General features: G+C 59.7%; 2 protein-coding genes across 2 annotated transcripts; one reads left to right on the top strand and one right to left on the bottom strand.

Moving 5' to 3' along the window:
- The first annotated feature begins 1,022 nt into the window (after positions 1-1,022).
- On the top strand, positions 1,023-4,383 carry PERCC1 (proline and glutamate rich with coiled coil 1). Its single transcript, XM_075059403.1, has 2 exons — positions 1,023-1,083; positions 3,511-4,383. The coding sequence occupies exons 1-2, from the start codon at positions 1,058-1,060 to the stop codon at positions 4,241-4,243; spliced, it is 759 nt and encodes a 252-aa protein (XP_074915504.1). The 5' UTR covers positions 1,023-1,057; the 3' UTR covers positions 4,244-4,383.
- A 699-nt stretch (positions 4,384-5,082) lies between these two features.
- On the bottom strand, positions 5,083-26,762 carry CLCN7 (chloride voltage-gated channel 7). The gene is made up of 25 exons (XM_075059365.1): positions 26,555-26,762; positions 18,844-18,915; positions 17,530-17,601; positions 17,267-17,332; positions 16,549-16,681; positions 16,092-16,201; positions 15,226-15,306; positions 14,724-14,786; positions 14,058-14,141; positions 13,801-13,894; positions 13,326-13,390; positions 12,734-12,850; positions 12,333-12,387; positions 11,715-11,775; positions 10,767-10,905; positions 10,413-10,506; positions 8,901-9,070; positions 8,505-8,556; positions 8,055-8,182; positions 7,790-7,875; positions 7,358-7,490; positions 7,165-7,224; positions 6,651-6,827; positions 6,463-6,543; positions 5,083-6,336 (listed from the first exon to the last, which is right to left on the bottom strand). The coding sequence occupies exons 1-25, from the start codon at positions 26,681-26,683 to the stop codon at positions 6,250-6,252; spliced, it is 2,409 nt and encodes an 802-aa protein (XP_074915466.1). The 5' UTR covers positions 26,684-26,762; the 3' UTR covers positions 5,083-6,249.

The raw sequence follows: 26,762 nt of genomic DNA, 5'->3' as shown, positions 1-26,762 counted from the left end.
CCGTGTCCTCTGGCTGCGCTCTCTGCTGCCCCAGACGACCCAACTGGCACGTCCCCCTGCCAAAACAGACGTGGCACCTCTGCCCACAGCTGCCTCGGGACCCAAGCTACTCGCCATCGTCACTGTCCTCAGGCCGCCACGCGCTGCGTGGGCCAGCGCGGCTGCAGGCCATAGGGAGACACGGGGCACCCCAGTGCCCCATCCGTGGTGGCAACGCTGCCGTCCTAGGTGCTGTCCCCAGCGTGGGGCTGGCCCAGCCGCTGTCCACACGGCATATCCCCATCTCTGCATCCACAGGTGCCGCCTGGCAAGAGCCACTGGCCCTGGGCACCCAGCCCCACCACTCCCTGGGGAGCACAGCACCCTGAAGTGCCTCTCCCGACGGCCGTGCCGTCGGAGCTGTGTCCTGCTACCTTAAAACGTTCCAAACCCCATCCTGGGGCTGGTCAGAGAGCCCCGCATCCACCTCGGGGAGGGGGACGAGGATGGAGATGGGGGGGCTGGACCCACACGGGGGCTGCACAGCACCTGGCCCCGCTCTGCTGTGCGGGGGGCCGGTGCTTGCAGGACCCCCACAGAGAGGCTTTGCCCTCTGCAGCCACGGCAGCAGCGCCTGTTTGCAGAGGCATCGCTCGATAACACAGTATGTTCTTCAGAAGATCCCTACTCCAGGAGTCAAAATAGCATGAAATTTAATTTTACGCCTATTTGACAAAGCTTGATTTCGCCTCCAATCAGCAGGGAGATAAGAGCCCTCGGCACAAGTGTGCGGGCAGTTTGGCAGCTGGGGCTGCCGATTTAATAGGTGAATTTACAGGAACAACACTTGAAAATCCCCTGGCTAGTGAACCATTAAGGTGAGCCCTGCCTTCCGTCCCCGCATCCCTCCCCACGCCGCTCTCCCGTTGCTGGGTGCTAAAGCAAACCCCAGCTCTGTTTACTGAGTCTACTATTACAATACAGCTACCAAATATTTGCCAGCCGTCAGCTCACTGCTCCGCTATAAATACTTCAGGCCCAGGTGGAGGGACGGGAAGGGGGAGCGCCGCGGGAGCCTATGCATGGCCGGGCGGCAGCACCAAGGTGAGTGCCGAGCCGCGGCCCTGGGTGATGCCTCCCCGCACCGGGGCTTTTCTCTGTCTGAGGGTGCTAGCGGGGCAGGCTGGCTTTGTTGCCGGGGTGGCCCCGCTCCCTTTTCCCCGCAGCCCGGAGGTGCATGGTGCCTCAGGAGGCTAAGCCCCCCACCGCCTGCCCCAGGGAGGCCGGACTGGGCGTCCCACGGTGGGGAAGGCACAAAGAAAGACGCATGGTGACCCCAGAGATGGCAACGATGCTGTCTCCGGCTGGATGCAGGGCCCAGCACCGTGCTTGGCATGGCAGGAGCAGGGCTTGTCCCCCAGGATTTGTCCCTTGTCCCAAGACCCTCTCAGGGCCAGGGCTGGGGCGATGGCAGTCCCAAGCATGTGGCCAGGGATGGCCTGGAGCAAGGCACTGCTGGGGACCCCAGGGCACAGGTATCACTATCCACAGAGGGGCCTCATCCAGGTCAGCAAGACCCAGCCATGGCTGGAGCCCACCGGGGTGGTGCGAGGAGGTGGCTGGGTTTGCCCCGTCGCAGGGAAAATGACGGGGCCATTGTGTGGGCAGGGCATGGGGCTCAGCATCCCAGGTGCTCAGCCCAGGGTGGCAGGGACGGCTCAGCCCAGAGTGGCAGGGTACTGAGCCCACGGTGGCAGGGTGGGTGCTGAGCCCCATTCACCTCCGTGCACAGCCCCAGGGTGAAGGGGAACATCCCGCTGCCCCACAGCTCTGGGGGACATCCCTGCTGCCCTACGGCTCATGGCTCAGGGGGATCAGGGCTACATCCCATGACTTGGTGGGGACACCCCTGCTGCCCCACGTCCCATGGATCAGTGAGGACATCCCTGCTGCCCCACATGCCATGACTTGGGGACGTTCCCATTGTCCCACATCCCATGGATTTGGGCGGACATCCCCGCTGCCCCATGTCCCATGGCTTGGGGACGTTCCCGTTGTCCCACATCCCATGGATTTGGGCGGACATCCCCGCTGCCCCATGTCCCATGGCTTGGGGACGTTCCCATTGTCCCACATCCCATGGATTTGGGCGGACATCCCCGCTGCCCCATGTCCCATGGCTTGGGGATGTTCCCATTGTCCCACATCCCATGGATTTGGGCGGACATCCCCGCTGCCCCATGTCCCATGGCTTGGGGACGTTCCCGTTGTCCCACATCCCATGGATTTGGGCGGACATCCCCGCTGCCCCATGTCCCATGGCTTGGGGACGTTCCCGTTGTCCCACATCCCATGGATTTGGGCGGACATCCCCGCTGCCCCATGTCCCATGGCTTGGGGACGTTCCCGTTGTCCCACATCCCATGGATTTGGGCGGACATCCCCGCTGCCCCATGTCCCATGGCTTGGGGACGTTCCCGTTGTCCCACATCCCATGGATTTGGGCGGACATCCCCGCTGCCCCATGTCCCATGGCTTGGGGACGTTCCCGTTGTCCCACATCCCATGGATTTGGGCGGACATCCCCGCTGCCCCATGTCCCATGGCTTGGGGACGTTCCCGTTGTCCCACATCCCATGGATTTGGGCGGACATCCCCGCTGCCCCATGTCCCATGGCTTGGGGACGTTCCCGTTGTCCCACATCCCATGGATTTGGGCGGACATCCCCGCTGCCCCATGTCCCATGGCTTGGGGACGTTCCCGTTGTCCCACATCCCATGGATTTGGGCGGACATCCCCGCTGCCCCATGTCCCATGGCTTGGGGACGTTCCCGTTGTCCCACATCCCATGGATTTGGGCGGACATCCCCGCTGCCCCATGTCCCATGGCTTGGGGACGTTCCCGTTGTCCCACATCCCATGGATTTGGGCGGACATCCCCGCTGCCCCATGTCCCATGGCTTGGGGACGTTCCCGTTGTCCCACATCCCATGGATTTGGGCGGACATCCCCGCTGCCCCATGTCCCATGGCTTGGGGACGTTCCCGTTGTCCCACATCCCATGGATTTGGGCGGACATCCCCGCTGCCCCATGTCCCATGGCTTGGGGACGTTCCCGTTGTCCCACATCCCATGGATTTGGGCGGACATCCCCGCTGCCCCATGTCCCATGGCTTGGTGAGGACATTCCTGCTACCCCATGTCCCAAGGCTCTATGGGGCTGTCCCTGTCGCCTGACGTCCCAGGATTCAGCTAGGATATCCCTGCTGCCCCATGTCCCAGGGCTTGGTGGGGATGTCCCTGCTGCCCCATGTCCCATGACTCAGAGGGAGCGTCTCCACTGCCCTGTGTCCCACGGCTCGGTGAGGACATCCCCACTGCCCCATGGCTTATGGGGGGTGTCCCCGCTGCCCCGCTGCCCCACCTTGGCCACAGCGTGCCATGCCACGGTCCACCTGCCACCTCAGGGTGGTGGGTCAGCGAGGGTGCCGGGGTGCACGCCACCCTCACCCCACTGTCCCTGCCCGCAGGGTGAGTCCAGGCCCTGGGGTGCCCCTGCACGCTGACATGGCTGCAGGCGTCATCCAGTCCCTGGCCGAGCTGCGGTTGCCCTCGCCCTTCCCACACGGCCTGCTGCTGCCCCCGCGCCCCGAGCCCGACTTCCCCGACCTCTCTGAGGAGGAGGAAGAGGAGGAGGAGGAAGAGGAGGCTGCAGAGGAGAGCATGAGGCCGGAGCTGGCCGTCCCCAGCGCTGCTGAGACCACCCTGCGGCTCCTCAAGTTTTCGGAGCTCATCAGCTGCGACATCCAGCGGTACTTCGGGCGGCGGGGCCGGGAGGAGGCCGCCGGCAGCCGCAGCGTGCCCGAGGACTGCGGCTCGCCCCGGCACGCCGAGGCCCAGCCCGAGACCGTGGCACCGCAGGGCGGCCCTGGGGCCGTGCACAGGCTGGGGCCGCTGGCCGAGCTCTTCGAGTATGGCGTGCACCGGTGCCTGCCGCCCCGGGCAGCTGGCGGCAAGACGCAGCGGCTGGAGAGGAAATACGGCCACATCACCCCCATGCACCGGAGGAAGCTGCCACCCTCCTTCTGGAGGGAGCCGGTCCCCAACTCTGCCGGCGTCCTCCACGCCGGCACCCCCGACTTCAGCGACCTCCTGGCCAACTGGACGGTGGAGCCGGCGCCGGAGCTGCCGGGTGCTGGGCGGGAGCTGCCGCCCGAGCCTGGCCGCCCAGAGCTGGAGGCTGAGCCCTTCGTTGGGCTGTGAGCCCACCGTGGCCCCAGGGGCCTCCAGCCCCGCCACGTGCCACCCGGTTAATGATAAACCCAGCGGCCCCGGTGCCAGCGCCAGGGCACCTGGAGCCGCCGGGTCAGAGCCGGCGCTGGGACGAGTGAATAAATGACTCCCGCCAGGCACCAGCGCATGCGGTGTCCTTTGCTACCCAGCACCGCGGTGTCCCTGCCGCCAGTGACAAAGGGCCACTGCTCGGCCTGGCCCTCGGGGGGCCGCCGGCTGCCCGGGCAGCAGGAAGAGGAGGGAAGCGCGGTGCCGGCAGGAGCCAGCAGCCCGTGTTTACTCTGCGGCCCAAGTCAGTGGATCCCATCTCCTTATCTCGGCCGTGCTGGGGCAAAGGGCGACGCGGGGCCTCATAAAGCACCCGGCTGCCAGCACCCAGCAGGGACCCGTCGCTGCTTTGGGGACCCACCGCACCCCACGGCAGTACCAGGGAACCAGCCCCACGCAGGAGAGCAGGGCCGTCCCGCGGTGCCAGGGCAGCTGGCCCTTCCCCACAGCCCCCGCCGCCAGACCTGGCTTGTTACCAAGGCCCAGCCGAGGCATTCTCGGCTTTGTGGTAGCTCTTTGTTGGCCTTGAAAAGGAAAAGCACCCGGGAAGGGGCAGCCGCCCCCCGCCTTCAGCACTCCAGCCCTGCCAGAGGGCCGAGGAAGGGGGGGCCCTTGCCTCCCCCCATACAGCCCCCCAGCTTGTGCCCTCCCAGCACCAGCAGCGGCAACAGGGCTTGGCTCAGCGCTGGGGGGACACCGACAGACACGGCCCTGAGTCTGGGCAGCAGCACCAGGGGAAGAAGAGACAGGCAGCACCACGATAAAAGTACAAACAGGCTTTATTTCAGCACAGTATCCCGCAATCAAAAGTCGCTCCCGACACCAGGTTGCCCGTGCCCGAGGGAGGAGGGGGCAGCCCCAAGCCAGGGCAAGGAACAACGCCAAGGTGAGGAGCAAGGATGGTGGGAGATGGGGGAGCGGAGGTGCCAGGGCTGGAGCCCTCCTCCTCCTCATCACCTAGAGGAGTGCAGGCTCTGCTCCCTGGCCCTGCCCAGATCCAGGGCTGGTGGGTGGTTTTAGGGCAGGGCCCAGGCTGCTGGAAAGGGCCAGAACAAGCTGCAGCAAGTGCAGAAACACACCCAGCGTCACTCTGGACCCCAGCATCGGTAAAGGGGAGAGGCAGCAGCAATGGTGGGAGGAGGGCAAGAGCAGCAGAGGGGCACACGCTAGGGACGCAGGCTGCAGGACCAACACTGCCCCAGAGCAGGCAGCTCTCCCCTCCCCACTCCTGCCCCAAACCCCACGGGTGTCCCCCCACAGGCAGGTTGGGGTCAGAGTGGCCAACGGAGGAGCCAAGAAAGAGCAAGAGGCGGCAGCTGCTGAACCATGGGAGCCCTTTTATTGCACAGCCGCGCAGGGCACAGCCCCCTCCTCCAGCCAGAGGTGCAGAGACGCAACCGCCTGCCCCAGGGCTCAGCCCAACCCAGCCAGCAGGAGCACAGGGCAGGGGGGACGGGGCCCTGAGCGCAGGAGGGAGCCCCACCGTGTCCCCCCTCTGCTCCCCACGCAGGCCCTGCCACAGGGGCCAGGGCAGGGCTAGGGCTAGGTCCTGAGCAGTTCAGGCTGGGGGCATAAGGCGATAGAGGCCACGCACCATAGCAGAGGACTGTGCCCAGCTCAGCCCGACACTTCTGCTCCCCTGGCCCACTCCAGCCTTCACCCAACCCTCAGGCAGAGCCTATGCCAGGAGCTAATAGAACCAAGGGTACTTTTTGATCCCTCGGGCAAGCAGAAGAAGGGGTGAGAAGGAGGCAGTAGACATGAGAAGGCAGCGATGGACAGGAGAGCCAGGTCAGCACGGCCATGCCGGTGCTCCAGGCACCATGATGCCTGCACAGACTGGCCCAGTCCTCTCCCCACCTCTGCAAAAGGGTGTCCCCAGCTCCAAGGGGCCAGGGTGCATCTCTGCTGGGCAACGCCACCCCACGTCACGTCTGTGCCAGCGAGAGCTCCTCCAGGCCTTCCTTCCCCAGCCGGTACCTGGCAAGGTCCTTGCGGGTGACCATGCCCACCACCTGCCAGGAAAGGGACAGGGTACAGCCCACACTGGCATACAGAGCCTGGGGACAAGGGCAGCGTGTCCTGTCCCTCCCCAGCCCCGAGGAGCCTAGGCTGCCCGCAGACGGTGAGCACGGACTCACCTCGTTGCGATTGTCCACAACCACCAGGTGCCGCAGTCCCAGGGCTCGGAAGAGCTTGAACACCCGTGGCAGAGATGCCTCCTGCAAGGTAGAGTGGGGCTGCGTGGGCTGCGGCATCCCCAGCCAGCACCCATCAACCACCCATGACACCTGGGATGCTGGGGTGTGGAGGGGTCCCTGGCCATTACCTGAGGCACAGTGTAGGGTGAGGGGTTCATGAACTCGCTGAGGTCGATCATGCACTCGCGCTCATCCTGAGAAACATGGATGGACTGGATGGGGGGGAAGCGGGGGTAGGCGTCCCGAAAATCCTTCAGCTTCAGCCGCCGCTGCACCAGGCTCAGGTTGGCCCTTTCCACAAAAACCTTGGGAGGAAAGAGACTGTCGGGGACTGTCCTGCAGCACCGACAGGTACCAGGGCCAGCGCAATGCACAGGGGCAGATGAACCACCTGCAGAAGAACAGCCTGTTTCCCATTTACTCAGGGTTTGTGGGCCCAGTGGGGTGCAGGATGATGCTGGGGTAACCCCAGCACGGCACAGCAGCCCCCACTGTCTCCTTGGGTGAGCTGAGGGAGATGACAGGGACCCCTCTGCCAGCTCCACCCAAGCAAGGCAGGGAGCAAGGGGCCTGAGGCAGCAGTGGGACAAGGGCACTGGGGCTCAGACACAGCCCAAATAGCCTCCACACAGCATCACCCACCTTGTGCTTCAGCAGGACGATGAGCTGGGAACGCAGGATCAAACCCCGCAGTCCTGCGACCTGTGACAGAGCATTGTGCATGAGATGGGGCTGGGAATGATGGGGGAAGGCAAGGGTAAGGGTCCCACACCATAGCCAGTCCTTGCATGGCCAACCCCCAGCTGTATCCCCTCGCAAGCAGCACCCAGCCCACCTGCGTGGCATCAGGGTTGCTCTCCACCACTGGGAAGCCATTGTGGTTGGAGGAGGTGTCGCTGAGGACGTCCACAACCGTGCCCACTCGCTCAATCCTCCGCAGGCAGGTGACAGGAGTGCTCATGACCTCCCTGCAAGGAAGGCTCGGTGTGAAACACAGCCTCACAGCAGCATGCCCCAAATATCCCCCCCAATACAAATGCCTCTGCAGCCCTGATGCCTCCGCTGTCCCCAAAACCTGCCAGGGACATGGGGAGGAAATCCACTGCAGGCCATGTTCCCTGCTGGGGAAGGAGCTGGGCTGGTGGTACCAGAGGACAGCAGGCTCCCAGGACCAAATTTTGTCACCACCTCCATTTCCAGCTCAGGCCAACAGTGTGGTCGAAAAGCTGCCACCCTGGGAGTCACAAGCATCCCCCAGCCCACCTACCTGGCTGTGAGGGAGTGGGACGTCACTGGGGCTTCCCAATGCAGGAAGGGCACGCTCTGCAGCTGAATGTGCATGTCATAGAGCCCCTGCAACGAGAGGCAAGCCATCAGGAGAAGCCTGGTGAAACGCTGAGGAGGTACAGCCAGGCAGCAGCTCACCTCTGAGAGGGAGCACACACTTGTCCTAGCCCCCCTATGGCTCCCCAGCATCACCAACACTGACCCACAGGCTCTCGCTATGTCCTGATGGGCACACCAGCCCTCACCTCCACAAAGTAGTCTCCCACAATCTTTGCTGTCATCAGAACGAGCATGATAGGGAAGCCATAGGTGACATTGCCTGTTGCCTCCATCATGATGACTGTGAGACTCAGTGTCATCCGCACTATCCCACCTGCAAGAGACATCCAAGGGGTTTGGGGGTTTAGGAGGGCAAGGAAATGCAGGGTGAGGAGATAGCAAAACACCTGAGGCCCCTGAGTCTCTGCATAGTGATCCAGGACTGCCCAGACAGGCAGGGGTGCCCTGGATGAGTCCAGCCCTCACTAGTGCCCCAGCACTGCCTCTGCTTGGCAGGGTCATTAGGAAGCTGACAGCCAGGCTGAGCTTCAGCTGGGGAAGAAGCTGCACCAGGGAAGCAGGGATTGCTTTTTTTCATGCCACCTTCACCCCAACATGAGCAGATGGTGGCCAAGACTGCACCATGGGGAACTCACCCAGCTGTGCGGCAGCTCCCATCAGGGCGTACTTCCCAGGGTCAGCCCAGATCTGAGCACAGGAGAGAGAAGGAGCTGAGTTAGCTGCTGTCTCCAGGGCATCCAGAGATAGTGATTAGTGCTCTGGCCCCCAACCCCCTCTCCAAAGTGGGGGAGAGTGCCTGAGGCTGCTGCACAGCCCAGCTGCTGGCAGGGCTCTGTTGGGGGACAGGAAAGTCCAGACCCAGCTCAGGAAGGCATCAAGTGAGGAGCCAACCCTCTCCAGACTTCTGTGCCAAGCTCTTAGCCAGCTTCATGCACATTGCCCGCACATGCCACCTGCCCAGTGGCAAGGGAGGAGGAGGGCTGAGTGCCATGGCTCCCACCGCCCAACACCCCTTCCCACCGAGGACTCACTGAGCCTTTGGTCAGGTACGACAGGGAGATGCCGAAGAGCCTCCCCCAGGCAGCGCCGATCAGCAGGGAGGGGATGAAAACCCCTGCGGACACCGTGAGGCCATAGGTCCAGCAGGCCAGGAAGAAATACATCAGGGTGAACATGCCCAGTGTCATGGGGTTGTAGGAACCTGAAGTGGAGAGAGAATGGAGAGTCAGTGCTGGTCCCACAGCCCAGAGGACACTGCCATGGGCTGCAGCCATGGGAGAACAGACAGCAGCTGCCCCAGCATGAAAGCCCCTCTCATCAGGTGCACCTTCTGCCCTGGCAGCACAAGCCTTTCAAACCAGCTCTTTAGGTTGTTTCTGTCCCCTCAAGGGCCCCACTAGCCGGCCAGTGCTATCCCAAGCCCTCCCATCCCGCTGAGTCCAGCACACGCCTTTCCTCCATCTCGCGACCCGTGATGACCCATCCCCTCCCAGCCCTGCGGTTCCCAGCCTCCCATAAGGCAGCATGACGAACTTCAAAGCCCCGAGGGACCACCAGTGCTGGGGGACAAGGTCAGGAGGACAGAGGTGAGCTGGCAAGGGTCCTACTGCCAGCTTTGGGATCAACTCAGCAGAGTAGGTCCTGCAAACCCCCTCCTGTCCCGCAGCTCCCACGGCTGCTCCGGCCAGTCCCAAGCTGCCCCACGGCGCAGGCTGTGCCATCACAGCAAGACCCTGCTGTCCCCAGGACTCAGCTTACTGCTATTTTAGGACTGCTGAGCAGCTCAGTCTAGTTTAAAAGAGTACTTTGCAACCTCTCCTTCACAGAGAGGTCAATGGACTGAAGCCCTGAGCCAGGGAGGACCCAGCACTGCAGGGAGCAGCCTTGAGAAACAGGACGATCATCACGTGGCTTCAGGTGGCCAGGCTGCACTGTCTGGGCTGACTGTCTAGAAATTTGGAGCTGTCTGCTCGCTGCCCACATGGAGCTGAGCATGAAACTCAGACCAGCAGGCAGAGGGCACACTGATCTTATACTAGGACCAAGGGAAATGGGAGCGGGAACCTGGGAGCCACATTGCATTTCTCAAGCAAATCCAAACCCCAAGATCCACCTCCACAACTTGCCCAGAAGGTAAAGTCATTCTGGGGCAATAGGCCCTGCTAATTAAGAAAACAGCCAGGGACATTTCCAGGACAGACTTCAGACAGCCAGTGAGGGTCATACATGCTCCCACACAACTCACAAGCAACAGCTTGCAAACATGCACAAACAAAACCAGGTCCTTGTCCACAGGCTCCCAAGACCACGGCCCTTGGCCAAGCTCGTAGGTGCCACCAGGCGCAGCATCCATCCCTCCTCCTTCCACCACCACAGGAAAGGAGCAGGCGCGGTGCTTTGCTGGATCCCATTGTGCCCTCAGGGGGCCGTGCTGATCATCCCCTGCCTCGTCCCACAAGCAGCCATGGAACAGGCTGGCCACCTCACACAAGCCCAGCCCTGCTCTGCTCACGTTCAAGGACCTGCTTGCCGGGTGCACAGACCTGGAGGGTCATGGAAGAGGTTGACGACGCTCTTCTCAGGTGTGTTGAAGAAGGCAGTGGCCATGGAGTTGTACTCTCCATCAGCACAGAAAAGCTGAGGAGGAAGAAAAGAGAGGGTCAAAAGTGGCAGATCTGGGCTGTGCTGCAGCAGGGAAGGCTGCCAGGCTCAGGGGAACATGTGTCAGCGAGGCAGCAGCTCTGGGCAGCAAGCACACCAACACTGCACTTGGGTCTCCAGCTCTGCCCACAGTGGAGGGCATTGACTGGGAGGTCCAGTGCCACAAAACCCAGCAAGGTCTCATCTCCCTGCTCAGCCCTCAGCCTCTGCCCAGGCTCAGGGTGCCCCCCACTTACCTGCAGGGGATATGCCACCGAGCTCCCCTGGATGGGCTGGCAGTCTCTCGAGCAGTAAATCATGACGAACCCCACAGTCGCTGTCACTGCTGCCACCAGCATGGCCTCAACCACCTGGAGGCAGGGCCGGTGGATGTACCTGTAAAGGGAGCAGAGGAGCGAGGGTGTCACCCAGGGGTGCAAGCAGGATCACCCACAGCCTGGCTTGGCACATCACATCAGGCATACAGACAGGCTGGCTGCCTCTGCTCCCTTCCCAGACCCTGCCAGGCTGTCCTGCACTCTGTCCTCTGGCAAAGCTGTCATGGTTACCTGGGGCAGGAGGCCAGCAGCAAGAGCAGCTTTGCCCAGCCAGCTCCAGCAGACCTGCCTGCCTCCCCTGCATGGAGCCGGGCACAGCTCCCGGGCAAAGGTTGGCGTGACCTGGCTGGGGGGACAGGGCAGAACCAAGCCCAGAAAGCTGCGGCCCGTGAAGGCCCAAGAGGATTGACGCTCTGGAAGCTGCTGCCGGCCCTTCACCGCTCCACCTCCATAGGTCACCCCTCCCTGAGGCCACAAGGCCGGTCCTGGTGTTTGAAAAGCTGGTGACAAGTATTATCTGTGCCAGACTGGGCTCGGATGGCTTTAGCAGCTCCCTCCATTCTCTTGTTACTCTCAGAAGCACATAACAGTCAGGTCTGCGCAGTGTTTGCACTCCTTTCAGCCCTCAAGTCACTGAAGGGAAATACTTAGCAGGGTCAGAGCAACGGTAGGATGCTGTGGGTCACAGCCTGGACTGCAGGCAGCGAGAGGCATGTGGCATCTTTGCCTCCCAGCTTCCAGGGGCTGCTGTTGCTCACGTTAAGTGTGAGATTACAGCCTTGCGCTGGCTGGGCATGGTGCTCTGAGGGAGTGCAGAATGTGCCAGCCAACCCACACCAATCCCCTTAGTTACCCATGAGCTCTTACCTGATCCGGAACATCGTTAACCAGTAATTGAGGGCATTGAACAGGGCCCCGAGGATCCCGCCTGTGAATGCAAAAAAGCTGTGAATGAAAAGCTCAGCATGAAGGTCCCAGGCTGTCCCATGGCTGCCCAGGACACAAGAAACCTGTGAATCACAGGGAGACATCAACAACCCATCCAGCATGACCAGCAGTCCTGGGACATGTGGACACTGTCCCTGCAGAGACAGCTAGGACCTGACACCAAGAGGAGCCAAGCACCAGCAGCAGGGTGGCCAGGGGCCAGTGTCACAGCCCTGGCACTTGGGAAACAAGGGACCGGCCAACTCCGCAGGGATAAGAGCAGCTAATTTGAAAGCAAGGGGCTGCCCATGACTGCCATGCACTGACCCCACTCAATGGGTTTAATCCATCTCCTGCAAAGGGCCTTGCCTTTGCTACAAGGGTAAGGGTTGGGCCAGGATCCAGCTCTCATCCCCGTGTAAGCCCCACAGCCTCTGCTCCAGAGTTTAATGGATTTCACATTCTCCCCAGGAAACTGGATCCCAAAGCTTTTTAGACCCAGACAGAACAGAGGAAATTATTCAGACTGATCAAATTGAAATAGCAGCACTCTCTTACCAACCACTCCCATAAAGATGAAGATAGGAATTTCCTGGATCGTGTATCCCATTTTCTGCAAGCAAGAAAGAAACGGGTTTCAGATCTCCTGGCCCATCTGCAGCCCTGCAGCTGGTCACTGTCTGCTGGGACAGCACAAGCCTGTGCTGGCGAGTGGCTCTCAGAGCTGCCACAAAGTCTCCTCTGGACACCCTGCAGCCCCCAGACCCAGCAATGGCTGCAGAAAAGCCTTCTGCTGGGATTGGTGGAGCTGGGATCTGGCCAGACCCCACAGCCTGCTAGGGCAGAGCCTGCCTCAGCCCCTGGGTGATGTTTTAAGACAGACTGGTGACCCCAAGCTGCCATGGGTTGCTTCTAACCCCCCCAAACAGAGCCCTACATGGGGAATATCTGTGCCATACCTCATTATCAAACCTGCCAAAGTTGATGAGCCCAGGGCTGGAGAGATCCCAAGCATTGCCATGGTAAACACTCAGGACAGAGTTGAGAGTGAACGTAGAGATCATGGAGGCAAAGAACTGGAAGGAGATGCAGCCCAGAGTCACTGCCAGATGCCTCCAGCCCTGCTCCCTTACCATTTGCCCCCCGCACTACCTCGAACCGCCCCCTCCTAGGCCCTTGGGTAGGGCTTGGTACCCACGGTATGGTGGGGACAAGAAGCCACATTCCCTGTGGCAGCACTCTGGACAGCTTACACCAACCAGGGGCTTGCTCCTCCTTTTGCCTTTCCGTTGCCCAGGACCACAGCCCAAGGCTGCTCCCTTAGAAAGTAGTTGGCAGCAAGATGTTGCTCAGCCAGGTCCAAATTCAGCCCCTGATGACCAGGGCACAGAAGGGGAGCTGAGATACTGTTCCCTGGGATGTGTTACACATGGCTGCCCAGCCGGGGCAGGAATAGCAGGAGGCCTGGGGCTGCGGGGCATTGGGAAAAGGCAATGCATCACACCAGAACTGGCAGCCCTCAATTTACTGCTCTTGCTTTCCAGCACTTACGATTCTCCATGTCAGGAACTGGTTCCAGAAGGAAGCTCCTTCCTCCAAGCTGAAGAGGACACCCCCTGCAAATGCAAGGCACAAACACCTTCACAAGGGGCACAGGCTCACAGCACCAGCTGAGGCACCCAAATTCATCCCAGCCCACGTGCCCCACACTGCCCCGGACCTCACAGGCTCCAGCGAAGGGACCAGCAAGCCCACCAAGCCATCAGTGATGTACTGGTCGCAGTGACTGCCCTCCTCCATTGCAGGGAGGCAACATTTGGGATCAGAGACAGATGACCCCCCTCTTGTCTTCCCAAGACCTGCGTGGCATGGCAGGACAGCTCGGAGCTGGGCTGGGCACTTTGCAGGAGGGCTCCTGCAGTGCCCTAGGCAGATCCTGGCAGCTGCATGCATCATGTGGGAGCAACCTCCTAATGAGATCCACGTGCAGGTATACCACTCAGCATCAGAAAGCTAAGATACATACCCACGGGGGCACCAAACGCAGCTGAGACACCAGCAGCAGCTCCAGCCGAGACAAAGTCCCTCTTTTCCGTGTCTCTGCGGAAGTACTCAAAGATCTGAAACACCGAAGCGAAAGCAGGTTTAGGGCTGGCCACAGGCGTGAGTTTAGGGGAAACACAGGGTATGCCATATATGACCCCAAGTCACCAGCATGACCCTGAGGAACTGCCTAGTTTGGGCACAGGAGGGTCACCTGCAGTTCAGCCCCTCAGCACCAACCTTGAAGTCTCGCTTTAAAGATGTGGATCTTCCCTGGGAGATCCCAGCAGCAATCACCGCTCCAGAGTGAATCATGGGTCCTTCCTACAGGCAGGAGAGCGGAGTCAGATCAGAGAAGGAAGAACCCCAGGGATAGCCAGGGACGGTTGAATGTCGCACACCAGGTTGCAGCCCTGAAGAAGCTGGCCAGGAGGATTTTCCTCTGGGAAGCAGACCTTGCCATTTTCCCCCCTTAAACCCCGTTCTAGCAAGTGGCTCCTGTGGCCACCTCCTCTTCCTAACAGCGCTCTCTCCAGCCAAGGAGACAGGGGCTTCCCTTGCCTGCCTTCAATCCCAGCAAGCTAGAAAGGTCCCAACGGGGCACCCAGGTCTCCCCCATCTAACATTTGCAGGGACAACCACCGATGGATCTAGTCTGCTGATCTCCTGCCCTCAGCTGAGCCACACACAGGCTGGCTCGGTGGCACCACACACCCTGGGGGCCGGCACTGCGTGCCCTGGGGGCTCCCCAAACCTGGCCACGCCATAGTCACCTTGGCCAGCACACCAGGGAATAAAAACTGGGAAGTCTCTGCAGCGCAGGGCTGGTGACAGGCTGCGGCACGTGTGCCAGCAGTGGGTAACAACATGCTAGCATCGTGCCAGGGAGCGCTTTGTGCACATCACCTTCCCAACGGCCAGGCCGCCGACCACCGAGAGGATGACTCCGCAGACTTTGATTACCAGGGTCTGCAAAACAGAGACGACAAGCACAGCACATCACGTGGGTGGCACAAGGATCATGACTGCAACAGCCACGGGGGACACGGACCCAGCCAGCCACAGGGGCAGGAGCCAGTGACCCTGGTGAACTTGTGATTCTCAGCCCTCCGTTGTGGCAATGGGGTTGGCCAACTTGCTGCTTGGCCAGAGCAAAAAATTACTTAAGGTTGCTCTTCCCAGCGCCAGCTGCCGATCCCAGGGCAGGACATTTAACTGCCTGACACCGGGGGGAACAGCTACGGAGCTGGGCAGGGCAGCAGGGTGGTCAGGAGCTCGTACCAGCTCCTCCTCTGCCGCAGCGCAGGCAGGGACCACCCCATCAGGACACAACACGCTTGGGCCAGCCCAGTGGAGGGGGCCCCATCACAGGCAGAAGACACGCATCCCACCACCTCCCGCTTCCTACCTTGAGGCGGACAACGTGCGGGATCTTCACACCGTTGAGATAGCATTTGATCTGGGGAATGCCGCTGCCAGCTGCAACGGGCTGCAGGGAGCAGGGAGAACATGAGTGGCTGCCATGGACAGGATGGGGACACGCTGGCCACCTTACCCCTGTCTCTCAGCACAGGGCACACCAAGCACACCCTTGGGTAAGCTCAGAGATGAGGCCAAAGCCTATCTACAGGCTCTGGAGGTGGGCTTGAGGGAGGCACCCACTGCCTCTAAGGGCAAATATGTCAGGGAGACTGGGTTCTGGGTTCTTGGAGGACACTAGGATGTTTCCACCATCATGCCATGGCAAGAGGCCCGTTGCTGCACAAGGCTCACACTTGGTGGCCAGGGAGAGCAAGTGTAAAGCCACAAGGAAGACACTGCTGACTCAGAGTGGCCCGTAGGGAGCCATCACCCCCTCCCAGCCAAAACCGGCCCCAGTCTCTGGCTCGTCCCCCCAGACCATGTCCCCGAGGCATCCAATCAGCCTGCTCTCTGCTGGCACTCCTGTAGCCCCAACGTGGAGAGGCCAGGCCAGGGCCAAGGCTTGCGAGAGCTGCGCCTGTGCCCAAGGCTGGAGCACACCCTCTGCCCCAGGCTGCGGCTGCCAGCGAAGGCTGGCGCATCCCATCAGTCTGACGAACCCAGAGCAACTTGACAGCACAGCTGGAGCCAATGCCAAGGAACTGGGGCTACCAAGAGCCAATCTGGCAGAAGTATATTTACTATTATACAAATTTGCATGTTTTCTGGAGACACGATCCTTCTTCCCCCATGTAAAGAGCCAGGGCAGGAGGTACAGGGATACCCCAACCCAGACCAGTTCCAAACACTTACCTCTATGAAAGCAACGATCATGGAGCCCACCATCACCACGCTGGCATTCAGGGTGGCCCAGAGCAACAGGGAGAAAGACAGGCCCCCTTTCTCTGTGAACTTGTCAATGTCTGGGGAAGCAGCTCAAGGAAAGGCAAGTATTGGTTGGGTACCATCCCTCCCACTGTGATAATGCGTCGATAAAACGCTTCTTCAGCTATGGCAGCGCAGCAGATCCTGTGCTCTTAGGGCAGCCTGGGCTGCTGCAAGGAGCCTCCTCCGTTACAGCAGTGCCCAGCCACAGCTCAGCCCCACAGAGCAGCCAGGCACTTGGCAGCACCTTGGGCAGCAGGGTCTGTGCCAACAAACCCAGGCAAGGAAGCACTGCCGTCTCCCCCAGCATCCCTCTCACGGCTACCAAGAGCAGAGATCCCACAGCTCCCAGCCGGCTGGTGGCCACAGCTCCATGGGAGGATACTGCCCTTCACCACCCGGTATTTCAGCCCAGCCAGGTTCTCCACCACGATATCAATAAAGCAGGCGACGAGGCCGGTAAGGATGCCGATCATGGCACAGATGACCCAGCGCTTTATCTCCACCGTCCGGAAAGCCTGAGGGGCAGACAGCCGTCAGACCCTGCTGCCACCCAGCCCAGCCCCTGCCAGCATTGAGGGGACTCAAACCAACCTGGCCACCTTCCCCAACACAGCCCTAAGCCTGGGCAGCTCCGAGGAGAGCTGCCCAGGGAAAACCGATTCTGGCTGACCCAGGATTGCAAAGCCCCTGTGTGGGATCCCTAACAGCAGATGTGCTTTTCCAGCTTGCCTGCCTCCGTCAGGCCCTTCCTGTTGGGCTTCTTGCTGTGGCACTGACTCCCAAAGCCCCCAGGGCAGATGCTTCACATGGTTCCAGAAGGCCCTCTGCTCAGGGACCTGCCCTGTGCTGCCCAGCAATGCCACCGTGCACACCCAGGCTAGCTCCCATTCAAACCATCCTATGCTGGGTCCTTGGTCCTGAGGTTTTACAGCTTTTCACAAGCTGGCCAGTGCCCATAAACCCACCCCAGCTCAAGCGCTGCTTTAAGCTCAACCTCCCCCATCACAGAGAAGCCCCCCAGCAGCCAGGCAGGAGGAACAGCTTCCCTGGGCCATCGTGGCTGCGGGGACAGTGGGCAGCCAGGTCACAGCAAGACTCACTGTGTGGTTTATCCTCCTCTCCTCCTCCAGGAACAGCTGGTTTTCACTGTTGTCATAGTCCAAGCTCTAGTTCAGGAAAGGGAGATGCTGTTACCATCTAGCAGAGGGGAAGAGATTCCACACCCCTGTATCATTTTCCTCCCTCAATCTCACTCCTTCCCCATTGAAACCCCCCTAGCTGGGCAGCCACGAGTCCTTGCCCCAGGTACCTTACCTGCTGCATCCCAAGGAGCAGAGCCGAGACGGGGGAGATGGGCACTTACCTCATACTTGAGCGACAAGAGCTTCTCGTTGTGGGGGATCTCATTGGGATGCTGCCGAGGGAGCTCCGTCTCCTGCAGGACGTGATGCATGAGTTAGCATGGCCAGGCCCAAGTCCAACCCTCCCCTCTGCTGCATAACTGCTGGTTTAACACTAGTTTTTACACTCAGGAGAGGCAGTGAGGACTGCAGAGTGCAAGCTGCCTGGCAGGCTGGGATCTGCGATGATTTTCCACCAGTTGGTGGATGTATGGGATTTAAGGCAGCTGGAACAGGCGGTTGGGTGTGCACTCTCACCCACTGCCTCTCCACCTACGGGCAGGACATTTCCCCATGAGCAGATGAGGGGTTTGCCCAGCTGGGTACCACGTTGCCATGTTGATCCGGCGTTGCCTCCAAGCGGCTTCGTGCTCCGGCTGAGGGCAACCTTTCATCTCGGCAGGAAATTCCTTTGGCCAAAAGCAAGGAGCTATTTCAAGCAGGCTCACGTTTTTGGGCAGAAACCAAATTCTGTTTCCCAAACGCCTTTGACCGTGCACGCTGTCCCCAGCTCCAAATTAGGGCATTTACCAAGGATGCTGGAGGGGCTCCCGGGGCAGCAGCACCCCACACCCTTCCCCAGCCCCACGTTACAGCTACAGCCAAAGCAGGCCCAGCTTGTCCTCTGAGGCGCTGGATTAAGACATATTCCTTCCCATTTAAGAATTCCACAAGAAATATTTAGCAAAAGTCGTCTTCTCGTTTGCTCTTCCTACAGCTCTGGAGCTGAGGCAGAAGCATCTGGGGAAGAAAAACTTTTTGGGGGTGGGGGGGAATAACTTGAAACCTGAGAGTTTTTGCAAGATGCCCCCTCTGCCACCAGCCCTGTCCCCAGGGCTGAGATGTTCCCCCCCCAGCTGCTGTCACACTGCTTGTCCCCTCCCCTGCCTTCACGCCGAGCTGGGCAGCAGGCAAGAGAAGCAGCTTGAAGGAGCTCTCATGGCAACAAGGAAGAAATCCCTTCCCACCCCACCCGCCTGTGCATTTGCTCCCACGGGAGGAAGGTCTCTGTGCCGGCAAGCTGGTGCTGCCGCCCAGAGAGGTGCAGGGGACCGCGATGTCCTTGGGCCAGTGCTGCGACTAAGGGGAAGCAGCGACAGTCGAGGCAGAGCAGCAGGCAACCCACGCCACAAAGGTCACCCAGCCCAGCAGGAAGCACTGGAGCCCTCGTGGGACAAGCAGGATGTGAGTGGGGGGAACAAAAACAGCCGTTAGTGCTGTCAGTGGAAGAAGGGAAGGGGTCTCGGTAAAGGTGGGCCCCTTTCTGTGCCACTCACCAGCTCACGGACATCCTCGTTGAGGTCCACATTGCTCAGCTGCCCGATGCGCAGGAAAGAGGAAGGAGTGAGCTGAGGAGAGAAGGGAAAAATGGGGTCAATTCCTGAATGCACTGCAAGCCTTGGCAGAAGGCAGAAGCAAGCACGCGGGTGCTTATGCTCTGCCTGCCCACAGCCCGAGCCCCCCAAAGTGCAGCACCCACAGAGGACTGCTCTCGGAGGACACACTGAGGAGGTGGGACCCACCGCCCCAGAGGGAGCTCGAAGCAGCAGCAGTCTGCCAGGGTTTCGGCAAGCCACTCTAACCTGTTAGCTAGCAGAGCTGGCTCACCCAGGAAAGGTGCCAGCCAGCAGTGGCTCCTTCAGGACTGGCAGCCAGCAGCCCCGAGAGCTGGCGAGAGTCACCGACAGCCTCTGGCCGACAAGTGCAGTACCCCAATGCAGCAGCCATGCAACCAGCAAACCCATGCTGAGTAGCACGTTCCACGCTCCCTTGGAGCTGGGGAGGGACAGACCCCCCCAAACAGAAAGCGCCATCTCCACAGTCACAAGCACACCAAGACATGCTGGGGCCATCCCCCCAGCTCGCACGCCCAGCCAGCAATAAGGGATGGCCAAGGGCACGTTTGGCTCTGCCATCTGCTCCACGGGAGCAGTTCCCAGCCAGGGAGATGAGCACGTCGGCGTGTTTGTCTCCCTCCGAGCAGCCAGGACCGGAGCGATGGCTGGGCTGGCTGCCAGCCAGCACACACAAGAGGAAGCGGGGCACGCAGCCTCGGAGACACCGGCGCCTCTCCGAGCCGGCCCCACTGCGATGCTGGGAAGGAGCATTTGCATCTCCCTCTGGGAAGCAGGTTCTCCTTTCGCTGGTGACCACTCAGGCTTGTTACTGGCAGTGCAATTGCATAACATGGGAGTTTTTTGGACTATCTGGGGCACCTCTCATCTCCTGGCCGATGCAGGCAAGGGCTTGGGCTGCAGCCGAGCCAGCCTCCAGCTGGGCAGTGCCGTGAGGGGATGCAGCACAACCAGGCAAGCTGCTGTCACCCCTCTGCCATTGTGAAACACAGGGACGCGAGCAGCACTGTCACTAAGTACAGCCCAAACATCATTTCTCAACATTAAGATCTTCCCCTCCAGAGCCTCAACCCTCCCCAGCTGCCAGGCTAAAGGACTGGAGAATAAAAGAGGGATGGCAAGCAACAGCAGGGCCCTGGCATGTCGGTCTCTCTCTGCCGGCAAGCCGGCAGATCCGAGATCGAGCCCCTGCTGCTTTAATCCCCACCGATCCAGTCTGGAACGTGCAGGCCATAGCGGCCGGGAGCCACGCACGTCACTGCAGACAAAGAATATATCCCTTTGTGTTTGCAGCCTGACCTATTTTCCCATTTCTCCGTCTGCTCCACGTTCTCATCCACTCCCTGACCTGTAGGCAGGTTTCGCCCCAGCTTCTCAAACCCTCTTTGGCCCCCTTTTGTCCCCAGCAGCCTGAGCTCACAGGAAGGGCTGAGCACAAAATGCTCCATGCAGCTGTTTTTGGACACTGGTTTGGTGAAAGCAGCCTGGGCTTTGGTTCTGGTCCGTGATGGCTCCAGGTGGACCCTTCTCCTGACAGTCAGAGCAGACCACTGCAGGCTCCTACGAACTGGGCACACCCAAAGCTGTCACCTCCCTGGGGGGACATGGATGGGAACTTACGCTGAGTCACAAGCTGGAGGCAGGAACTGCCCATTTCAGTGCCCACTGGTGCCCAGCTGCTCTGGTGGCAGGCAGAGGTCCCAGCTGGGCCCCCACCATCCTGGGGAGGGGGGAAGGACATGGTCCTTGCCCTGGGAAAGACAAAGCTGAGACCTGGCAAGTGAACCAACCTCCAGCTGCCTTCAGGAAGCACAAAGATTTAAGGCTCCCATTAGATGCCACACATCCAGGGCAAGATCAAGGCAACGAGATGGAAATGGTCGCTCATGCCATTGTCCCCTGCTCAGACATGGGCTCAGACCTCAGGCACCAAGACCTCAGACAGGACCAGTCCTTTGGGGAAATTCTCCTTCTGCTAGCCATGGGGGTCTGCAGAAAGATCAAACGTGGCTGAACTGGTGACACCCCCCAGACACTCCTTCCCTATGGAGCAAGTGGCTAGGGCATGGCAGTTCCAGTCCCAACGGATTAGGCAGCAGCAGAACCCAAGCACAGATGAAAGGAAAGGAATTGTAGTTGAACCTGAAGCTGAACTTTGTTAGACAAACAGCATGTTTTTAATATGCCCCACACCTCCTCCCCCTAAGTCCTGGCATCCCTCTGGCATCCAGATGGGCTGAGCCGCTCTGCGAGCGGAGGGCTGGCTCCTGTCTCACCCGGCACAGGGATCACATGCCAGGAGGACAGGAAAAAAGCTACTTCCACCAGTGCCCAACTTTTATAAGAGTGACAAGGGGGTTTCAGGCAGCCAGGAGCCAAGACAGAAGGTTGTTTGTGCACAGCTCAAAGATTCACCGAGCACACAGAGAGCGCTACCCTCCTTTGGGTGTTTTTCAAACTCAGGCCAATACAGCTCCTGATCTCAGGTACATATGATGTTGGTGTGACCGTGGTACGATTATCTCCACGTAACAACATGCACTGTTGCCAAAACCCAGAGGACGCAGATGAGTTAACAGCTCTCCTGTCCCAGGAGAGGCTCTTGGGCCAGCTGAGCCTGCCTCCAGCTGCAGCACATGAACAGCAATGGCACTCAGCCCTCGGCACCTGCCCCTTTTGAGTGGTAAAGCTAATTCCTTACCCATTTTGAGCTCTGCAAAGAGATGCCTGGAGCCTTGATCTGGACCAAAACTGCTTAACATCTTTGTCAGCAGGGCAGTTGGTATGCTGGCAGGCAGGGCTGCTCTTAGAGGCACCTCACCAGGCTGTAGAGAAGCCCCCAAAGTTTAGCAGAGGCAAATACAAAGCCCTGCACCTCAGATGGATGTGCCCCAGTGGTTAGAAAGCAGCTTTGCTGGAAAAGTCTCACAGCAAGCTGGTGAACAAGTTGAAGAGGATTCAGTGGCACAAACCTGCAGTGGAGGTGGTTGACCACCTCCTGGGTGGTCCAAGACCACATCCAAGAGGTCCAGGGAAGAGATGCCATGCCTCTGCCTGGCACATGCCATAGCACACCTGGGACTTGGCATCCAGTTTGGGCTTCCTGGGACAAGAAAGGCATGGAGACACAGGAGCAAGTCCAGCAAGACAGTCAGGGTCTGGAGCACATGGGCAAGATATACAAGGAAAACTGGTGCTTCTCAGAGATCCTCTTGCCATCTCCGGACACCTAACAAGAGGTTATATAGAAGACGGAGCCAGACTTTCCTTGAAGCTTCGCACTGATGGGACAAGAAGCAGCAGACGAAGCTGCAGCAAGGGAACTTCTGCTTAGATATCAGAGACAAATGCTCACCCTGAGGGTGGCGACACAATGAACCTGGACCCAGAGAGGGTGCAAAGTCTCTGTCCTTGGGAATACCCAAATCTCCACCAGACATGGACCTGAGTGAACTGGTCTAAGGAATACACTCTTAGCAGGGCCTGGGCTAGACACCTCCTGAGGCCCCTTCCCCCTTCATCACGCTGCCACCCACACCAGCACTGCTCCGAGCAGGCGAGAGCAAATTCAGGATCAATCTCAACAAGAAAAAAATCTGGCAGATCTCAGCCACTGTCTTCTACTCATGCCCCAGAAGGATCATCTCCAAGGTCGGGCAGTGGCAGCTGAATGCAGATACCAGCACAAGCCTGGAGCACTGCAGGTCGGGGTGGGAAACAGCAGCACTGCTGCCAGTGTCCTCATTTGGCAAAGGTGACAAGAAGCCACACTGCTATACCCGATGCCACAGCAGTGTTTTACCTCCAAGCAGAGCAGTCAAAGAGCAATTCCTGTTTGTGAATAGCAAAACGACTTCAGTCGAGGCTAAAATGCCACAGAACCAACCAGCACTGTGTGCATGGTGACCTAGCAGTGCCTTCCAAATGTTGCTCTGAAGAACTGTAAATAGGGAGCGTCTGACTGCTCCACAGCCCATTTCCACAGAGATGAGCCAGAAAAGCCACTCCCTGCAGGACATCACTCACCCCCAGCGACCACCACCTGGCATGAAGACACCCCCCCATACGCTGCCCCTTATCACCATCCTGCTGCTCACTAACGAACTGGAAGCACGTGGTTTTCTGTTATCAATGAGATAAAGCGCGGTGCAGACCACATCAGGAGCCCACAGCAGTATTGCAGAAGCAGCGGGAGGGAAGGAAGAGGATTCCCAGCCCCCAGGGCCCTCCTGGCTCCAGTGCGCTCTGCGACGGAGCCCCCGGTACCTGCTTGGGTGGGAAGAATGGCTCCAGGCTGCAAGGCTGCATCACCAGCTGGTTCACTAGCAGGGGAAGCCCTGTCACCAGCTATGGCAGCGTATGGGGGAGATGAGCTGCAGGGCTTTTGAAATCCCCCTCCTCTGACACACACACAAAGCTGTAATGGGCTTCAAACCAACACAGCCATCATCCCTGAAATGCACCACACCAGGAGACAACAATGCTTCTCACCTCCAGGCCCATAAGGTGGGAGAAAGCGTCCAGACTCTCCCTGTAGCGTCACCACTCAGTTACGATTTTGCTTCCAGCCTTCCGCTGCCACTCCAGGGCACAGTTGCTCCTTTCCCCAGGAGACGCCGTTATTGTCCTGGCCCACCTGCCTTTCTCTGGGCACTTTGTCCCATGTGGGCCCTCTGCAGAGGAGCAGCGCAAGGTTAAAGCGCTGCTGCAGTCCCCGACGATGCGAGCACCCAGCAAAAAAGACTGGACTTACTAAAACCCCTCTGCTTGGGGAAGCTCCTGCCACCACCTGAGGGCAGTGGCTTTCCAGGGAGGCCAGCTCCAGGCTCCTCACAGCAGGCGGGCAGGGGACAGGCAGCCTCTCTGCCAGCACCCAGCAGACACGCAACCTGCAGCCCATCCGTCAGGAATTGGGGCTCACCCAGGGGACTTCTCTTTTTCTCCCTCCCCCACCAAGATTTTCCGATTGCAGCAAGTGCGGCAGCCCTCCGGCATTGCCAGCCAGTCACAAAGGCTGCATTTTGCACCCTGTTACTTAAAGTAAAAGAAAACAAGACCAACAACATCTAGAGATGCAGAACAAACACACAGGGGTTAAGAAGGATGAGCCACTCAGCAGCTGCAGCCAGCCTGGTCCACTTTTAGGTGACCACCTGCCCACTTCCACTGTTCCAGGCACCCTCTGGAGCAGGAGAATTATACCAATCCCAAAGTCAAGGCATTTTAGCACAAACACAGAGCATATCTTCGATGGGTAGCGAAGGAAAAGTGTTCTCTTTCCAAAAATGCCTAATGATGGAAATCCACTGCTCTCACTAAAATTGTCCACCCACTTTTCAGCCTGAGAACCGACATGCATGGCTCAAGAATGTGGGAAAGGGGCAGCCCGTGGCAGGCGTGATGGTCAGACACACAGGCAGCCTCTCGCTTCTTGATATACTCGAAGCACTAGAAAGTCCTGGTGAGAGGACAAATGCTCAGTCAGCTCCAGAGCAGTGCTCAGCTGGTCCCAAAACCAGAGAAGACCTCAGGCACAGCCCTGTAGCATCCCCTCTATGGTCACAGGCATGTTTATCCAGCCCCTCCTCACCTCTCACCCAGAAGCACTCAATCTCAGTCTCTTGCAGCAGTTGGTTGGGGAACTACAGACCTGTGTTTCCTTTTGTCACTTTAAGATCATTTCCATTGAACAAGCATCTGAGAAAGGAAAGAAGCTCCGCTGAGGACATTTTTATTGTATTACCACAACCCAAGCTTAAGTCTCTTGTGAGCTAAGCAGCTCCAGTCTCTCTGTTTCTCTGCCAAAGCTGTCCTGCCTTCCCACCTCAATCAATACAACTATACAGCATCTAGGTCAAAGGACTGTCCGAGGGAGAGAAGCAGCTACCCTACACCGAAAGGCAACCCCAGCACTGCTGTGACAACCCAGCCACCACTGCCAGGTTGGTGCCACTGGCAGGGGTACCCGTGGTCCGGGCAGCTGTGGGTTCAGAGCTCCAGCAAGGTACTCGGTCTCCTCCTTTGCCAAGGAAAACACCACGTAGCACCTTGTCACCAGCCAGGGCCTGAGCTGTCTGTGCTGTGAAGGGGCACAGTGACAATAAATCAGATTGGCAGTGCCAGGTCTCCACCATCAACTGCCACTGCTCAGGGTGGCTCAGGCATTTCTTCCAAGCCACCAGGAACACCCTTTCCTAACTGACCTGCAGCCACGAGATCTGGTTAATCCCTATTTTAACACCCTTCAGACCTGCAGAATTCACCACGTGGTCTTTAAAGACAACCCGTGCTGTAAATACACAGGGTCCTGTTGTACCGGCTGGGAAGATTATTTTTTACACCAGAACAGCTGCAATGGCGCAGGCAACTTCTTCCAGCCACCATGCCCCACTCCCGCAGCACCACGCTAGGCACTTCCAGCCTAACAAACCCTGCATTTCCCTCTAATTAGCCTGCTGTTCTGACTTGCCCAGGAGCAGGGCAGCATAGAATCACGCTCAGTGAGACATCCCTGCTAACAGCTGCCAAAGGCTGGCACCGCTCCTCCCTGTCTAAGCTCAAGTCTCCCAGCAAACTCTTCACAGGAAATTCAAGGACATCACCCAGAGGCACCCCCTCTCTCACCTGGTGCTGGCACAGAAGTGCCCCGTGGACCCAGACATCCCACCCAGACCATGACCCTCGCCTGGCATGGCCTGCCCAGCCACAGCTTCGCTCTGTAACAGGCACCAAGTGCCTTGGCCAGAGCCACGGCATACTTCAGTTAACTGCACTGCATGTGGAGGAGAGACTGCTAGGCAGACTGCCCAAGTAACAGCCTCAAGGTACACTGGAGAGAAGTTTCTCTTCAGTTAATTACCCAAGATTAATTTGCAAGAAGGAATTGGCCTCCCTGTGTTTGTAACACAGCCCACCCTGGACTTGCTTTTTGCCAGCGTAGTTCCATCCATACTGCATGATGATCACCACCACGCCAGCAATAGAGGTCAGCGTTTGAGGCCGACCTGTTGGCTTGGGCAGCAGCCGCCTGCCAGGCAAGGGACTCTCTCACAGAACAATGTTTTTAGTAGGAAGGAAGAGGGGAGCCCCAGCAGGCAGGAGCAGGCCCCTGCTCAGCATGAGGTCCTGCTGGCAGGGACGGCCGAGGAGCAAGCAGGAGCTGGCCCCGTGGAGCTGCGGCGGGGTCCTGACGGGGCATCCCGTCGTGTGCCAGCACCTCGTGATGGGAGCCGGCCTTGGCGGGACTGCCCCGCTGCACGGCGGGAGCTGGGCAGTGAGTCAGTCCCCACGCTCACTTTTTCCCCCACGAGTGATCCGAGGGCCCGTGGCTCCCTCCCGGCTTCTCCCCACACCGGGCCCTGCCAGGTTCTGCTTTCCCCGGCTTGGGGGAGCCCGGAGGAGCCCCAACCTCCCCCCGGGGCTCCTCAGGGAGCAGAGCCCCGGCACCCCGCGGTTCCTTGCCGGCAGCTGCCGCCCAGCCCCGGGGCAACGAACACGGTTAAACGCTACAAGGGAGGGGGACGCGGACACGACCCCAACCGCCGGCCCCAGCCCCCCTCCGGCGGCCTCTCGGCGCAGGGAGGCCCGGGAGGGAGCAGATCCCCCCCTCCCACCCCGGTGCGCCGGTACCCACCTGCCGGGTGCCGGCCGCCGCCCCGGGACCGGTGCCGTTGAGTAGCGGGGTGGTCTCGCCCACGCGCTCGTCGTCATCGTCGTCGCGGTCGCGACCGGACCAGGACACCTTCTTGGCGACGTTGGCCATGCGGGGGGGCGGGGGGAGGGTGACGGCGGCAGCAGCACGCACCTCCGCCGGCCCCTGCCTCACCGGCCGGTCATGTGAC

The sequence above is a fragment of the Buteo buteo genome, chromosome 29 (genome assembly GCF_964188355.1).
Source record: "Buteo buteo chromosome 29, bButBut1.hap1.1, whole genome shotgun sequence".
In the NCBI taxonomy this organism is placed as follows: Eukaryota; Metazoa; Chordata; class Aves; order Accipitriformes; family Accipitridae; genus Buteo; species Buteo buteo.
Note: the sequence above shows the minus strand (reverse complement) of the source record. Positions and strands in the feature narration are given on the sequence as shown.